We start from the raw sequence: 18,072 nt of genomic DNA, 5'->3' as shown, positions 1-18,072 counted from the left end.
AGCCTTTAACATCAGAGGAGTATAGTATTATGTCTGGTGCTACAGTGCTCTGATATAGGTACAGTTCACAATAACATTCTGTGGTTACGGCAGCACTTATCATGATACATTTATTATAGGTCGGACGGATGAAAATGAACAAAGTTAGAGGCACTCTTGCTTGGCTCAACTAAGCGTAAGAGATCTCAATCCATCGGGACCGGGGTAGGCAAGTGGACTGGTCGGAGCACCAGTGGCGATGCATGCATCTGTTGGGCACTCTCCCACTTGCCCACTCGTGCCGTGTCCACCTGCCTCTTTCGCGCGGTCCAGGGCCCCCCTGCCCGCCCTCCTCTTTCGACGTGCTCCGAGAATCCAAGCACGCGCGCGCCCCGCCCGGCTCGCTCCTCGAATCGACTCCCCATCGTGTCCATCCACGCGTCCGCGTCCGCGTCGGCGCGCCCCTCACATGCGAACTAGAGTAAAAAAAAACACACTCAAAAGCGCAGCGCCCGCACGGCTGCACGCCACGAGATCGCTAGACTAGATCGATCGATCGATCGATGCGGAGCCGCCGCCCGCCAACCTCACTACCTCAGCCTGCATCGCACGCGAAGGGAGGGGCCGTGAGATGAAGGACGGCAAGTGGCCGCACGCGACGGTGGGCGGCGGGAGGCGAGGGCCCCCTGCCCCCGCCGCGGCGTCGGCGGCGTCGTACACCCTCCTCGCCACCTCCCCGCCGACCAGCGTCAGCAACGACGGCTGCTCGCCGCACTGCCCTCCCATTCCCGCGTCCGACGTCGACGCGGCCGTCGCCACGAGGCCGCCGTTCCAGCAGCAGCGGGGCAACGCCCAGCTCGGGGTGGCGGACTGGCTTCTGCTGCAGCGGCAGTCCAGCGGGAGCAGCGTCGGCGGCAACGACGTGGAGGGGTCATCCACCGTCTCCACACTCGCCAACGCGGAGTACAGGGAGAAGGGCGACGCGGACCGGCCGCCGCCGGGCAGCAGCAACAAGAGCTGGGCGCAGCAGGCGGAGGAGGCCTACCACCTCCAGCTCGCCCTCGCGCTCCGCCTCTGCTCCGAGGCATCCTCTGCCGCGGACCCCAACTTCCTCGACTCCTCCTCTGCCGCCGCCGACCACCTCCAGCACATTGCTTCTCCCCAATCCCTTTCCCACCGCTTCTGGGTTTGCACTTCTCTCTTGTTCTTTCAGCAACTATCACTGCCAGAAATGTGACAAATGTCTGAGTGATCCGAGTAACCACCGCGTCGTGCGCAGGTCAATGGCATCTTGTCCTACTCCGACAAGGTCCCGGATGGCTTCTACCTCATCCAGGGGATGGATCCCTTCATATGGACGCTCTGCAGCGACGTGCACGACGGTCGCGTGCCCTCCATTGAGTCTCTCAGGGCTGTGAGTCACACCGAATCGTCCATCGAGGTGGTCATCGTAGATAAGGTGGCTGACTATGACCTCAGGCAGCTGATAACCACGGCGAGTGATATTTCTCGGAACCGTGCCAACTCGAAGGAAATCGCCACTCGACTCGCTGGCATTGTGTCCACGAAGATGGGGTGAGTCATGCAGTTTTATCACTTTTATGTGTCATTCTGGTACATTGGCTCTGCGCCTTAATTGTTCGTTTCTTTTGAAGGGGATCAGTAGCATCTACTGAAGAGCACGAGTTGGGTCCCCGGTGGAGAGACTCTGTTGGGTTCCTGAAGATTAACTCAGGGTCTGTTGTGCTTCCCATTGGAAAGTTATCGATTGGCCATTGCTGGCACCGAGCATTACTGTTTAAGGTTAGCCTTGCTTGTGCATTGTGTGCTGAATAGATTATACTATGTCATTTTGTTCTTCACTTCTACTGCCAATAGCTTCTGGTATATTAGGAAGGCCTTTCCTGTGTTAGAGTTGGAACTATTTCTTTGCCTTCTGATTTTAAACATCTCTTGGGTGACATGGTCGTTCTCTCTGTAAACGTTCGTACAGTGAATTATATTATTATTATTATTATCAATCCAATGAAATTGATCGTTTCATAAGTAAAAAGAAGCTGCTCTACTTTCGAACATTAATTCGTATACGGTTCGCCATTTCATTTTCTTCATGGACCCTGTTCTTCTCTATCCATTTTCTTCCATTGATCCTATTTTCTTATATTTGAGGTAAAAAAAAGACCCTAGCAGACTCCATCAATCTGCCCTGTCGCGTTGTGAAGGGATGCAAGTACTGCAAAGCTGGTGGTGCTGCCTCTTGCTTGGTGCGCTTTGGCCATGACAGGTTTGTGATCCTGACAAAATAAATTATACTCTTCCGACAATTTGGATTGTTACAAAAAATGGGGATAACAAAATACATGACTAAAACCTATGTTGCTAGTGTTCTTCTTTAGGACATATACAGGCAGTCACCCCATAGCTAGCGTCTAGACTGTCTAGACGGTCTAGAAGATTTTTTACTATAGCAGCAAAAATGCAAAGTAGCAGTAGCCAATGCCTTGTAGCAAGCTAGCAGTAGCAAGCAGAGCAGAGCACACACCACACAGAAGAAGTAGTAGCAGACTAGCAATACAGGTAGTAGAGCAAAGCACACAAGCCGTACCAGGGGAGTAGAGAATAGATCCGGCTGAGGAGGAACACAGATCCGGGGAGTAGAGCGAGTACCTGGCACGGCGAAGGAGCTAGCAAGCAGGGGAGTTACAAAGTGGAGCGGGTGATAGTGTGGACGACGACATGGGCGAGGCCGCGGGCGACGGCTCGGGCAGGGGCGATGACGACGACGCAGGTGTCAGCGTGGGGGAGCTGCAACTGGCGGCGCGACAGATGAGAGGACAGACAAGAAAAGACGGCAAATGCCAGATGAGGAATGTACCAAAGTTTAGGTTTTGTGCGGGGAATAGTTCGGCGGGCCTAAAATTTCCTCCCGCGCGTGGCCAAAAAATTTCCTCTTGGGGAATGTACCAAAATTTCTTTTAACTGTTGGAAGCTTTGGAGGATAAGGTGACCACAAAACGTGGAGTGAATTTTTAAGTTTACATGTTAACCAAAGTTATTCAATGTTGAATTTATTTGTTCATGCTCCAGCTGTCAATGTTTGTGGATTTAGATGTTGCTTAATCAGTTCTTGACTTTATTTTGTTTCTGATGCCAGGGAATATCAAATTGATTTGATATGGAACCCAGGATTTTTGTCTGAACCCGACTCTCTCTTGAATGGCCTATCATCCATCTCGGTTTGTTCACCATTGCGCCCACCAAAACACAACTCAGTTGATATTGCTGATAATTTCAAATCATTGGCTAAGCAATATTTCCTCGATTGCCAGTCATTAAATCTCATGTTCAATGATCCAGCAGCTGGTCTGTCTCTGTCTCTCATCTTTATTGTGTGACCAATAAAGATTCAGGATATTTTGGGAAAATAATGTGATATATATTTTGAGTAATTTCAGGAACAGCTATTGACTTAGATGAGGCCATTGGATCAAATCTCGGTCCAAACTCATCACATCCAACAAACAGTGACTTTCAAGCTAGCTTTTCTCATTTTAAGGCTGGTGCTCAACCCGGTAGTCGAGATGGAAATTTTATAATGCAAAGAAGGTACACAGATAAGATTGATACATAAAATGTAAGGTAGATCTTTTATCATCCAAAGTTGATAATATTAATAATGGTTTCAGTTTCCCTGAGGATACCCAGTCTGGGCAAAGTGATCCCTTCAGTGATATATCTCTTGACATAGAAGACTTGATTATCCCATGGATCGAACTTGTTTTGAAAGAGAAAATTGGTGCAGGTATGTTTGCTTGCAGAAATTATATACTTATAAGATGTACTGTTGTTTTATTCTCCATCATTACGACATAATAGTGTGCAGTTTTGTATTGTATTCCACTTAGACTGTTGGGCCAAGAGGTGAATAGGTTAGCTGAATTGAGGCTTTCCAGTGTTTTGAAAATAAAATATATTTACAAAGTCCTCTTTCTCCAAAATTTGAATTCTGTTTTATTTTGTGCTAATGACATAAATTTTCCAGGTTCTTTTGGTACTGTGCACCGTGCAGATTGGAATGGCTCGGTATGTCCTTTTCTGTTGCATATCACAAGCATGTTTTTGCAGTGTAGTTGGAGTTAATAGGTATTCTCTATATCTCCGTAGACTTGTAAACAAAGTATCACAACTTGAATGATGAACACTTGGATATGAACTTGCATGCATATCAAGATTTCCTTTCTTGAAAATCTGAATCCTTTTTTTTTACAGCCGGGTCCCCTTCCCGGGGCCTACATTGGAGTCCTTAAATGAGGGTGCACGCCCGGGGGTTGAACCCCGGACCGGCAAGGTCGCACCCATGCGCCTTGCCAGTGAGCTGTTTGCTCACATGCAAATCCTTATTTTTTTTAAGGGACATGCTAGTTATGTTGGTTACAAACTTAAGTATTCCTGATGTTTTGGCTGCTTACAGTAGCCAGTGATTTAGCTTCCACGACCTGAAATTTCAAAAACCTGAAGTCCTGAACTTTTAACAATTATACTTAATTTGAGGGTGGAAGTATTTCTATTAACAGTGCTACTTTTTAATTCAGGATGTTGCTGTAAAGATTCTAATGGAGCAGGACTTCCACCCAGAGCATCTCAAAGAGTTTTTGCGAGAGGTATGAGAGTATGAGACTACATCTTGTTTATGTTTCCATCACATAATTCCCGTTGGACATTTTTGCCATGATATTTTTGCCACTTCCAGAACCGATTGAGATGACAGCTATAGCATTCTGAACTTGTCCCAGTACAAATGGATTATGTTATGTATTAATGTACTGTGCATATGACCAGATGCTTGTTCGGATTGATTTTCATCTTTATTTTTTAATGTCCAGTGTATTCTTTGAATACTAGATGCTTAAGCTGTTACCTCATCAAAGAATCACAGATGTATGCTGATGCAATAATTTAACATTCATTTGTCATTTACTGCATTGGGAATTCTCCTCTGTAGGTTGCAATCATGAAAAGTTTACGGCATCCAAACATTGTTCTTCTTATGGGTGCTGTTACTCAGCCACCAAACCTTTCAATTGTGACTGAATACCTATCAAGGTGTGCCTTACTTTCTCATTACTATTCAAATAAACATATGTGAGCTCTTACAGCTAATCTGAGCTTGCACCATTCAACCCTTTTATTTTCTAAATGCAGAGGTAGCCTGTACAGTCTTTTGCACAGGCATGGTGCAAGTGAAAATCTTGATGAGTGGTGGCGCTTGAGTATGGCTTTCGACGTGGTAAAATCAATATTATAAATAGCTATTTGTGTAAACGTAGAGGCCAAGTGGTTTGATAGTGAACAGCTGATATCATGATGTTGCAGGCATGACATACTTGGCTAGATATGCATAAGTACAAAGTTAACCAACTTGTTTCTGTGCATTTCAAATCCTTGAGTAATAATTTCAAATGGAAGATGGCTAGAATATGCAACAGAAGATCATCTGAAACCTGAAATTTATTTGCACTGAATCACAATAGCAGCCATAGAGGGTTGTAGCAATATGTAGTAGGCCGCAACAGCACCACAACTGTACAGCAGCTGCTGCTGCTGCTTTGGCTGTTGCTGCCACTACCCTCTGTCAGCTACATCGGGGCTGTAGCACAACTATATCCGGCTATCCAAAACACTGGGTAAAACCATGCATACTTTCGTCAGTGCAGAATATACTTGTAATAGGATGATGCATTAGTCGGTAGATATATGCTTTACACAAAGTTAAAGTCGACCTTTCAATTGAAATTCAATGCGCTAATTTTAGAATATTCTTTGTTTTGTGTGGTCTTCTTTGTACAGGCAAAGGGGATGAATTATCTTCATAAGCGCAATCCTCCAATAGTCCATCGGGATCTAAAGTCACCAAACCTGCTGGTCGACAAAAAATACACTGTGAAAGTATGATCTCACTGATTTTTCTTTTACTTTTATTAGGAAAACACCTGTCTCCGTTACTTAAAATGACATGCCAGTAATAACATTTCTAACTTGATGGATCGTCATTTATTTTTCCTACTCTTCATGCTATAGGTTATAGCTGTTATGTTAGTTAGGATCAAATTGAGTTTAGTTTGATAGTCAGGATGCTAGCCTTCTAGTATAATCACCAGCTCCCTGTATAATGTCGTATCTTTTCACCCACTTCCTTAACCAAAGTACCCCTGCAATTCCGCAGGTCTGTGACTTTGGTCTCTCCAGATTGAAGGCAAACACATTTCTGTCTTCCAAGTCTGCAGCTGGGACTGTAAGTCGTACTTTTTAATCTTCCGTTTCATATGTTTATTTTGGTTAGTTAAATCCATGTGGATAAGTGTGTCAAAGGAGTTGGCTAACAGATATATATCTAGAAGATAGAGATAGTCTTGAATCACATATGTTAGCTTTTAGGATTCTCAGTTGTAAACAAATCTATCTGTAACAAATCCATATATATATACGGCCAGGCATCAGATTGGATGTATGGTATTTTCCCAAATCAATCTACTACATATTTCTTCATGGTATCAGGGCCAACCTGAGATCCAATGTCGACCGGTTCATCAAGTTCTCTGGCGACATCACCGTCGCTGCAGTCCACCGTCATCGTCGCAACTGGAACTGGACCGATGACCTTTGCCACGCCCAGCTTTGCTCAATTCATCAGCGAAAAGTTGGGGCGTGACAACTATCTCCTATGGAGGCACAGATCATGCCTTTCTTGATCAGCCATGGATATCTTGGCTTTGTTGATGGCTCAACTCCGTGTCCATCCAAGATGATCACCATCCCTGGAGAGAATGGTGCGACACAAGCGCCAAACCCAGAATACTTGAACTGGGTTCGACAAGATCAAACCGTCATGGGCGCCATCAACTCCTCCTTGACAAGAGAAGTGCTTTCTCAGGTGATACTCCTTTCTACCTCTCATGAAGTTTGGAGTACCCTGGAGAGGCTCTTCTCTGTGCAGTCGAACACCGGCATGGTCGAAGTACGCATGCAGCTGTCACACTTGAGCAAGAAAGACAGCACAGCGGCGGAGTACTTCCACAAGGCAAAAGGACTTGCAGATAGGCTGGCTTCAGCCGGCAAACCACTGATGGATGAGGAGATAATCGCCTATCTTCTCTCTGGTCTAGATGATGAGTATGATTCTCTGGTGACCACGATCACCACACGGATGTCACAGAGCGAACCTATGACGCTCAGTGAGTTCTACAAGAATTTTATAAGGTTTGAGTCAAGACTTGAAGCACGAGGTCGTAACAAGCAGATGGATGGAGGAGCATCTGCAAATTTTGCTGGTCGAGGCAGGAATAATAGCCGCAATGGTCAGAACGGATATCATGGAGGCCGACGCGGTGGCAACAGCGAGCGCGGCTGTGGCCGTGGCAGGGGCACGACACCACGCAGTAACAACTCAAACACAAGCAGCAGCAGCCGTCCAGTATGTTAGATCTACACAAAGGTTGGACATGTTGCTGCTAAATGCTGGCATCGCTTTGATCATTCGTATGAAATCGATGATACTCATGCTGCACACTTCAGTCACCATGGCAATGGGAGCTACCAAGTTGATACAAAGTGGTATAGTGATACAGGGGCCACAGATCACGTAACAAGCGATCTTGATCGTCTCACCATGCGCGACTGATATCATGGAAAGGAGCAGATTCACACTGCAAATGGTACGGATATGTCAATCCTTCATGTTGGAAATTCTCAGCTTATCACTCATAAAACTCTGAAATTTTGCAATGTTCTTCATGCACCTCATGCTTCCAAAAACCTTCTCTCTGTTCATGGTTTTACTCGTGATAATGATGCATTTTTTGAATTTCACCCAAATTTCTTCGTGCTTAAGGATCGAGCAACGAAGACCCCTCTTCTTCAAGGTCGATGTGAGGCTGGTCTATATCCCATTCCACTCAAGCAGTGCTCCAGGTCCAGCAAGCAGGCATTCCATGCGTCCTCCCCTTCGCTAGAGCAGTGGCATATGCGACTTGGGCATCCTTCTTCAACCATAGTCAATAAAATTCTTCAGACACATAGATTAGCTTCATCCCATAAAGAGTTTGTATCCACCATTTTGCAATGCTTGTCAGATGGCCAAGAGTCATCAATTACCATTTTTTTATTCTAGTTCCTCTGTGTCAGCACCTCTTGAACAAGTACACTCTGATGTTTGGGGCCCTGCGATCGCATCTGCCAAAGGTTTTAAGTATTATGTTAGTTTCATTGATTCGTTCAGTCGCTATACTTGGGTGTATCTCCTGAAACATAAATCCGATGTTGAGCAAGCTTTCATGCAATTTCGATCCCAAGCCGAGAGATTGCTCAATAAGAAAATCATCTCCTTTCAAAGTGATTGGGGAGGTGAGTTTCAGCGCCTTAATTCCATGTTTAAGCAACAGGAAATTACACATCGGGTTTCCTGTCCTCACACTCATCAACAAAATGGTATGGCTGAGCGAAAACATAGGCATATAGTGGAGACAGGCCTAGCTCTTTGAGCTCATTCATGTGTTCCTCTTCGGTTTTGGGATGAAGTCTTCCTCACTACCTGCTACCTCATTAACCGGCTTCCTTCTCCCACCATTCAAAATTCTACACCACTTAAACGGCTTTTTAATGTTGAGCATGCCTATCACACATTACGTGCTTTTGGGTGTGCTTGCTGGCCCAATCTCAGACCATATAACAAAATCAAACTTCAATTCCGATCCCAACAGTGTGTGTTTGTCGGGTATAGTTCTATGCACAAAGGGTTCAAATGTTTACATGTTCCCACTGGCCGCGTTTACTTTTCACGTGATGTTGTTTTTGATGAGCATGTTTTCCCTTCTGCCACTCAGAATCCTCGATCTCCTCCTTCTTCATCTGTATCGGAACATGCTCTCCTCCCTTTGCTGCTCCCATTATCTCCCACTGCTGAGAATGTCCAGCCTGAAGTTTTGACTAATCCGGTCATTGAACAATCTGATCCTGTTCTTGATCGTGATGGTGTTGTGCAGGTCTCCGGTGCTGTGCAGGAAGGGGCTGAGGCGCTCCCTGACTCTTCTGTTGATGAGTCTGATGTTTCCTCTGCATCACCAATTGCAGAGTCTGAAGAAACTATTGTACATCATACGACAATGCAGGAAGTTCAGTCGTCTGCTCTTCCGTCGGTCACGTGCCTTAAGCACAACATCAGCAAGCCTCGTGTTCTGCATGATGGTACGGTCTTCTATGATCCCCACATTCGAACTTTTTCTGCTATTACATCTGAACTGGTTGAACCGCATTCTCTTGCTGAAGCTCTACAACATCCACAATGGAAAACTGCCATGATTGAGGAATATGAAGCTTTACTGCAGAACCAAACCTGGCGTCTTGTGCCTCCTGAACCAGGTCAGAATGTGGTGGATTGCAAATGGGTTTATAAGCTCAAGCAACAGTCGGATGGTTCTATTGAGCGATTCAAAGAACGCTTAGTTGCTAAGGGATTTCGGCAACATGGCATTGATTATGATGATACATTTAGTCCGGTGGTTAAGCCTGCTACGGTGCGTTTGGTTCTGTCCATTGCTGTGTCTCGTGGTTGGCATCTTCGTCAGGCTGATGTTAAAAACGCATTCTTACATGGTGATCTTCGAGAGAATGTGTACATGAGCCAGCCTCCCGGCTTCGTGGATATGACTAAGCCTCAATATGTCTGCAAACTTGATAAAGCTATTTATGGATTGAAGCAGGCTCCGCGCGCGTGGTATCAAAAACTCAATACCAAGCTTCAGGATCTAGGTTTTGCTTCGTCTAAAGCGGACACATCTCTGTTCATTTTTTGCAAGGATGGTGTTACCACGTATGTGCTCATATATGTTGACGATTTGGTTATCGTGAGTTCCTCTGAATCATCCATTGGTAATCTGCTTTCTCAGTTGCATCAGTCTTTTGCCATCAAGGATCTTGGCCCCCTGCATTATTTTCTCAGTATTGAGGTGGCTGCAGATCCAGGGGGGATCACTCTATCGCAGAAGCGGTATGTGCAAGACCTTCTGCAGCGCGTGAATATGCACAATTGTAAGCCAGTTCATACTCCAATGTCTAGCTCGGAAAAGTTATCTAAGACAACATGCACTCCATTATCAGCAGAAGGTATCACTCAATATCGAAGTGTGGTAGGTGCCCTTCAGTATCCAACTATCACATGCCCTGATATTGCTTATTCGGTCAACAAGGTATGCCATTTTTTGCAAAGTCCCACTGATGTTCACTAGGGGGCTGTCAAGCGCATCCTTCGGTTCTTACGGTATAGCAAAACCGATGGGATGAGAATACATTGTAACAGCTCCATGTTGGTCAGTGGATTCTCATATGTAGATTGGGGGGGGGTGTCCTGATGACAGAAGATCAACCGGTGGTTTTGCTATATTTCTAGGACCCAATCTTGTGTCATGGAGTGCGAGAAAACAATCTATAGTTTCTCGATCCAGTACTGAATTTGAATACAAATCCCTTGCAAATGCTACTGCAGAGATTGTCTGGTTACAGTCAGTTTTGGGTGATCCTCTAGTGTGTGCACCTATCTTGTGGTGTGATAACTTTGGTGCAACGTACTTGTCAGCTAATCTAGTGTTTCATGCTCGAACGAAGCACATTGAAATTGATTTTCATTTTGTTCGTGAGCGTGTTGCTCGCAAAGCATTGGAGATCAAATTCATTAGTACTCATGATCAACTAGCTGACATTTTTACCAAAGCATTGCTTGTGGATATTTTCAGGAGAATTCGATACAATCTCAACTTGACTCCTAGCAAGTTGCTATTGAGAGGGGATGTCAAAGGAGTTGGCTAACAGATAGATATCTAGAAGATAGAGATAGTCTTGAATCACATCTGTTAGCTGTTAGGATTATCAGTTGTAAACAAATCTATCTGTAACCGATGCCTATATATATACGGCCAGGCATCAGATTGGATGTATGGTATTTTCACAAATCAATCTACTACATATTTCTTCAAAGTGCTTATCTGTGCCATGTTATCTAGCCTGAGTGGATGGCACCAGAAGTTCTACGTGAAGAGCCATCGAATGAGAAGTCCGATGTTTATAGCTTCGGTGTTATCCTATGGGAGCTCATGACATTGCAACAGCCATGGAGCAACTTAAATCCAGCTCAGGTTTGCAACTCCTGTTTTATGTATCACACTGATGTTTTCTAGCTTCGGAGATACTGAGCTGAACAAATCCTGATTTTGTTTTTCCATAAAACAACTTCGCATAGTTTGTTTTTCAGTAAATATGGTACAAGTGTTAGTCCACTTGTTCACTTGCAGGTGGTAGCAGCCGTTGGTTTCAAGGGACTAAAGCTTGAGATTCCAAGTAGTGTTGATCCAAAAGTAGCAGCAATAATCGAGTCCTGCTGGGTCAGGTATATTATAACATGCACTTGCCAGTGTGTTTCTTCGCATAACTCATGATCAAAGTTCTTTTTATGGAGCATTTTCTTTGTATTCTCAGAGAGCCCCGGAGACGACCCTCTTTTGCCAGTATCATGGAATCCCTGAAGCCGCTTATCAAGACATTACCACCTCATCAACTCCCGGAGGAAAATTAGTTACAGTTCACGAGAACCTTCAGCATCCCTAAGACGCGAGTTTTTGGCTACATGTCAGCAAAGGTGACTTGCCAGTAGTTACATTGGTATTGTGAAAGTTACTCAGATTATAGCTATTACACAGACTGCGACATTAATCATGCACCGACAAAGCCTGTTTTCATCGCAATGTCTATAATCATACATTGATACTACATATAATGTGCATAGAAAATGAACAAGCTCTTTGAATAAATGGCATCAGTTCAAGGGCAACGTGCTCTTCATTATCTGGCATCGAGTGATGTTCATACGTCGTAGACATGCTAAATTCGCTCCTTATGGAATATTATCTCTATATTAAAGTTGTGTGGAAAAGTATAGCACAAGAGAAGTCGGCACGTCATCATATCATTTCTCTGACGTGGACCTCAGATCCGATGAACACAAATACACCCCCAAAACGACCTTACCTTTGATTGGTCACTTGCTACATATGGCCGTAGTCACGCATACAACATTTTTAGCTAATTATATACAATGATCTAGATAAGCATTTTCTTCAGATATAGATAATACATATTTCCGATACTAATTATAAATGGAGATTGTAGTTTTCCCTCTTGCATTGATTGGGTTGCTATGGATAAAATACAGATACTAAAAATATATATGAATTGATTGACATACCCAGCGCATTGTAAGATCAAACCGCATATAAATTTGAAGGTTTTTTTAGTAAGCCATAGAAGAAAAAAGAAAGAAAGAATGGATCTAGTATGTAACATTCCTGAGGTAGGAACTCTCGTCTTTCCTTGCTCCAAGCGCTGAACTGAAGCACACCTCCGAAGACCCCATTACAGCAGCAGTCCTGCTATGAAGATTAGCTGCGATTCTCTCTCTCTCTCTCTCTCTCTCTCTCTCTCTCTCTCTCTCTCTCTCTCTCTCTCTCTCTCTCTCTCTCTCTCTCTCTCTTGAGGAGAATTAGCTGCGATTCTCCATGGATCAGGTAGGGCCTCCGTTTGATACGGCGGAGTCCTCCGCCTCCGTGGTCTCTATTTGGGCCACGAGATGTGAATTAGACAATAGGCGGCGGCGGTCGGATGGGACCCAGCCTGAGTTTAAAATTGGAGCCAAACGGCTTTAAAATGTCACTTGCTTTTTTCCCTCCTTTTTCTTTTGTCCTTTTTCGAGTGGGCTCTGTGTTTTGCAACGTGCAAATTCTGTCAGCACTAGAGCCTTCTGGGTTTGTTTAGAAACTGGGCCAGGCCACTAGACTCATTTTCATGTGACGAGAAGAATATTTGTCGGCAAGGTTGATAAGGGTTGCCTAATATATGGCTGCTCGTATTGTTTAAGGCCGACTCCAGCAGCGCCTTTAAACTCACACCGTATCACTGTATGCAGGAATTTGTCATCTCAAACAGCCCGTATCACACTCCAACGGAGCTGGTTTCGTACGCTACATACAACCGGCTGCTACAGTAATTACGGAGCTCCACTACCCTCCCTCTCGTCTCGTATCACTGTTTACAGAGTATGGTTATGAATTCGAAAAGAGAAATAGAGTAATGAAAAATAGAAAATTTAGTAGTGGTTGAAGATAGTAAAAATAAAGGATACTGTAATAGTGTTATAGAATACTGTAATAATATTATAAAGGATGAATTTCTAATTATTCGCTGAAAATGGCATAAGATCCTCGAAAATTATCACGTGAACTATATCTGCGAACCTCTAGAGCAACTGCAATCTGTCGAGAGAGATCAAGAGGGCATGACGAGCGGCAGAGCTACCTGGGGGCAAAGAGGATCTTCACCTACCCTTTCTCGTGAGAGATGAGATTTTCGTAACTGATTTGGGTGACGTAGCATGAGGAAGGCAACGTAACGAATGCTCCATCAAAAAGAGCATTTTTAACTCCTACTTTTTCGGTATGCATGAGTCATGCAACTCAATTATAATATAAAACCAGGTTGTCTGTACTGTACAGTGCAAAGGCTGAAAATTAAGTTTTTCTTTATTAAAAAATATTCCTACATTTAAGTAAAAAAACTTACTAAAACTAGTGTTGTCTGCCAGTCGTGTTAAAAGTGCGAGAGCAAGCGCGGTTTCCTCTTTGGGACTGTCCTTATGCGCCATTGACCTTTACTGTTATTTTTCTGAAGTTTCACGACATTCTACTACTTCCAATGCCGATTTGGCTACCATAGGTGGTAATAAGATATCACTATTAATTCATAATCACTAATAGATAAAAAAAATGATGATTTTGTTGAAACTGACCGTGATAATTCATACCACTAATTAGCAGTGCTACATCAACCGACAGTGATAAGTAGTGTATCACTACCGGTTGCTATCACTAATCTAGCGGTGATATATCAATATCTGTTCGTGTTATCGACCGATAGTGATATATCATCTTTCACTGCCAGTTGATTACATGAACCGACAGTGACATGAGACATGCCTCCAAAGAGGATGTGTCAGTCAAATTTAAATGTTCAAAATTTAGACTAATTAAACTTGAAAGTGTGAGATTTTGTTTTTATACACTAGCAATTGCATACGTGTTTCACACACGTGGAATCACTCCTGAATATAGTAATCCATCGAAGGTAAATATGGACGTCTATATATTGAAGATAAATAATGAGATATTGAATATATTTTAAAAATATATAGAATGCAAATATTAGACGTCTAGATATCGAAGGCAATTAATATGAGATTAAAGATATTTTTGAAAAAAGAAACGAGGATAATCTTTGCATGGTAACAGTTTGATGAACTTGGGTGAACGGTGGAGATCGTTCAGTTCTACCATAACTCATGCATTTCATAGTAGTATAGAAAAGGTAGATTATAAAAGAATTTTCAGATTACACACAAAAACCAACATCTGGATTGCACTAAAAGACTAATTAATAAACCTATATATCATACACTTATGCTAGCTTTTGCTTCTTCAACGGTGGGTCGTCATCCTCTGACAATAACAACTCCTTTTCGTCATCCTCGTGGTTGATGATGATGGGGTTGTTGTAACATCCAGAGGTGACTGTAGTCTCTTCCTTCTCAGAGCTCATCTTCTCGAGCTCATCCTAATCAATGTTTATGTCATCGTCGTTATCAGCAATGACGGTTGCCTCCTCCTCGTTGGATCCCTCAGCGTTAGCGTCCTCGAAGGATGCGTCATCTTCATCCTCAGAGGACGGTGTCATGTTTATCTTGGAAACCAAGTTAAAACCTGTCTTGGTTTACTTGTGATGAGTGATTGACAAAGTGTTGCTTTGGTTTGATTATATTTAGATTGCATAAGTATGTATATTTGTTGCAATTATAATCATGACTAACCAAAATTGGAGGAAATGGAGTTGGAATAGTTCTACCAAAATCTAGGGAAAACTGCACCCACCGGATGGTTCGGTGTGTTAGAATTTGTACACACTGATGATCCGGTGAGCACTTAAAGATAGCACCAGACCATTTAACATAGATGCAGGTTTTTAGTGCCAGAGTTGTTCTACACACCAGATAGTCCGGTGATCAGAGGCAGTGCACGTCGAAGTATTCTTTCTTTGGCGGCAAAATTTGAATGCTGCACTGAATGATCTGGTGTTCAGGGGATTTGAACACCAGATAGTTTTCCAGAGAAGTGTGCCATAGAGAAGATACACACCGGACAGTCCGATGATGAGCTGTGTGAGCACCGGAGGTTTCACCAGACCAATTAACATAGATGTTGCAAAATGAGGTTTGATGCAGTTGTACTCACCGAATGATCTGGTGATGAACCTTGAACTCACCGGAGGGTTTTTTCAAGAGGTTTCTAAGAAGGAATCATTGTACTCACCAGATAGTCTGGTGTTCAGAGACTGTACACACAAGAACATCCGATGTTTACGTTTTTCTTTGGACTGTCTTTTCAATAGGGATTTTATTTGAACTAACTTGTGATAAGTTTACATGGTGTTTTGGAGATACATGTCTGATTGTATCATGATGTGTAGGTGATGGATGCAACTTTGCGGCTAACAGTCGGATGATTGGGGACAAGCGAAGTGTTTGGTGCAAGACGATCGAGGAGGTCGGGCGGAGTCGAGGGTGATCCTAGCTTTGCACATGGAGGTCAAGCAAAGCTTAAAAGGAAGGATGAAGACGGCGTGTTGACAAGTCAAGCGAAGGGGATACCGGTACAAGTGGCAATGCGGCCAGAGGGATTGAGAGCAAGAGAGACTTGTCGGTGGTCAAGATCGCAAGATAGAGTACATGCATCGACATCGGGATGCTTCCTTGAGGTCAAAGTAATCGGTTGTGAGTCACGCTTTGAGAAGCGTGTTAGACGGTTTCGCGATTTAGCCTGAAAACCATGGAGGTGTGAAATGCACGTGGCATCATCGCGAAGCTAGTGTCGAGGTGAAGCTAAGTCATGAAGGTGTTAGGGCCGTTCGATGGACGGAGCGGAAAATGAACTAAAATGCTTTGGTGTTAGGTAGGAGGCTATTATAAGCGAGGGATATTTTGGGAACAAGACAGATTAAGGGATAAGCTACCTCCCTAGACCTATAAATAGAAGGGTAGGGTTGTAGGGATGTTGCATAGCTAGCTATTTATGCTTGAGAGCTAGGGTTTTAGAGGAGAAGAGAAGATAGAATTAGTCTTTGTAATAGGTTAGAGATTTTGTGAGAGAAAAATACTTTTTAATTTGCCTAAAATAGGGTTAACCTCTTGTTGAAATGAAGTGCAAGTTTCTTCCTGTGTTCGAATTCATCTCTTTCTAGTCTTCTTCTATTGGCTCTGTGTTTTGTTGCAAGTTTTTCTTTTTGGTTGTGATTTTTGTTTTGATATTTAGGCTGAAAGTTCAACAACTTATGAAGTGATTCTCTTTATTGTTAGAGGCATAAAATTCACACACATATATGTACAAGTGGGTATTTAATTATCTTGCCTCTATTATATCAACTTGGGGGGTTTTCTTCTATAGTTAGCTCGTGTTGATTCAAAATTGCAAGATTTTGTGCACTAAGACACATTAAATGATCTTGAATAGAACATGTGGATCATATATCATCCGTGAAGTTAAGTTGCCTCAAAACTTCCCTTTATAAATAGTCTCCCTAGTATTTTTTGCTTCCATTGAGGTTTTGAGGTGTTTTGGGATGCTATGGGAGATCAAATAGGAGAAGGGCATCAATTTCGAAAAAATTTATTGAAATGCCTATTCACTCCTCTCTAGTCGTTAATCTTGGTCCTACAATTGGTATCAAAGTAGGTTTGATCACTTGTTGACCTTAACCGGCTGTGTGATCCGTAGACGACAATGGAGAGAAGTGGAAAGATATCGTTGTTTGATGGTCGAGACTTTTCGTACTGGAAAGTGCGCATGGAGGCTTATCGTCTAAGCCAGGAAAGTGCAATTTAGGAGATAGTTGATTCCAACTATGAGATCCCTGCTGCTCAGATGACTCAGGTTCAAATTGAAGAGTATGAGGCCAACAACAAAGCAAGAAATACTTTGTTCACAAGCCTAAGTCAGAATGAGTTTGACAGCATTCAGCACCTCCGTACTGCCTAGGAGATATGGTACACTCTGAGTGCCTTTCATGAAGGCACTAATCAGATTAAGGCTAGACGCCAAAACACATGCAACCAAGAATATTAAATATTTGTGCAAGAACTCGGTGAATCTTTGGATGCTATATTTGCTAGATTTGATGAAATTGTTAGCAACCTTAGATCCACTGGTGTTTTGCCCTACTCTAATCATGAGAAGGCGATCAAGCTTTTCTATGTTGTTGATCGTAGCATATGGGAAGTGAAGATCTCGAGCATTGAAGAATCATCAAGTTATGACACATTGACTTGTGATAAACTCTTCAGTAAGCTCAAGTCTACAGAGATAGCCATGATGGCTCAGATAGGTCTTAGAAACCCCCTGTCTCAGAATATGATGTTGGTTTCCGGATCTAATGGTGGCAATCAGGCTCGAGCTAGCTTTTCTTGTGCTAACATTTCACCGAGTGAATTTTCTTTGTCTTCCTTGGTTTCTATCATAAACGAGCAGGTGGACACATTGGATGATGAGGACCTTTCTCTCATTGTGAAGTTCACTCGCTTCTACAACAATCGCCAGTACTAGAGGAGGGGTGGTTCTCATGCCTACTTTGAGTGTGGTGGCACCACTCACTTCAAGACGGACTACCCCAAGCTTAATAAGAGGGAAGACCACGACCACGACATGCACAAGAAGAATAACAAAAAAGCCCTTCTTTAAGAAGAATCACGACAAGATGGCCAAGAAGGCAGCTTATAGGTTGTTGGTGGCAGCTCTCAACAACATCGATACCTCTTCTAGCGAGGCGAGTTTGGATGAGGAGGAGCTGCTAGTGAAGAACAAGAAGAAGAATAACAAGGACTTCACTAGACTCTGCTTGATCCCTTTGAGGTATTACCTTCCTACGGCTAACTTTTCATCCAATTCAATACCT

At 43.4% G+C, this 18,072-nt stretch overlaps 1 protein-coding gene and 1 pseudogene across 3 annotated transcripts; both read left to right on the top strand.

Moving 5' to 3' along the window:
* The first annotated feature begins 395 nt into the window (after positions 1-395).
* Positions 396-11,853, top strand: LOC133919019 (serine/threonine-protein kinase CTR1-like). Of its 3 annotated transcripts, XM_062363206.1 has the most exons (16): positions 417-1,165; positions 1,259-1,554; positions 1,635-1,782; positions 2,160-2,263; positions 3,134-3,342; positions 3,435-3,585; positions 3,666-3,781; positions 4,022-4,062; positions 4,572-4,640; positions 4,982-5,082; positions 5,182-5,266; positions 5,827-5,925; positions 6,203-6,271; positions 11,031-11,162; positions 11,319-11,413; positions 11,503-11,853. In XM_062363206.1, exons 1-16 carry the CDS (start codon positions 611-613, stop codon positions 11,597-11,599), a joined length of 2,367 nt encoding a protein of 788 aa, XP_062219190.1. In that variant the 5' UTR covers positions 417-610; the 3' UTR covers positions 11,600-11,853. The 3 variants fall into 3 exon arrangements, with proteins under 3 accessions (XP_062219187.1, XP_062219189.1, XP_062219190.1); XM_062363205.1 differs by lacking the exons at positions 11,031-11,162; positions 11,319-11,413; positions 11,503-11,853 and adding exons at positions 9,018-9,219; positions 9,301-10,401 and having other exon boundaries at positions 397-1,165; XM_062363203.1 differs by lacking the exons at positions 11,031-11,162; positions 11,319-11,413; positions 11,503-11,853 and adding an exon at positions 9,018-10,402 and having other exon boundaries at positions 396-1,165.
* Positions 7,097-7,244, top strand: LOC133920271 (small nucleolar RNA Z247; annotated as a pseudogene).
* Positions 11,854-18,072: the final 6,219 nt, after the last annotated feature.

The sequence above is a fragment of the Phragmites australis genome, chromosome 5 (assembly GCF_958298935.1).
Source record: "Phragmites australis chromosome 5, lpPhrAust1.1, whole genome shotgun sequence".
NCBI lineage: Eukaryota > Viridiplantae > Streptophyta > Magnoliopsida > Poales > Poaceae > Phragmites > Phragmites australis.
Note: the sequence above shows the minus strand (reverse complement) of the source record. Positions and strands in the feature narration are given on the sequence as shown.

Excerpts from the sequence above, each read along its gene's own strand:
- LOC133919019 (XM_062363203.1), top strand. The coding sequence starts at position 611 with ATGAAGGACGGCAAGTGGCCGCACGCGACGGTGGGCGGCGGGAGGCGA. Across the intron at positions 3,782-4,021 it reads GAAAGAGAAAATTGGTGCAG|GTTCTTTTGGTACTGTGCAC; the intron begins GTATGTTTGCTT and ends TAAATTTTCCAG. Across the intron at positions 5,267-5,826 it reads TGAGTATGGCTTTCGACGTG|GCAAAGGGGATGAATTATCT; the intron begins GTAAAATCAATA and ends TTCTTTGTACAG.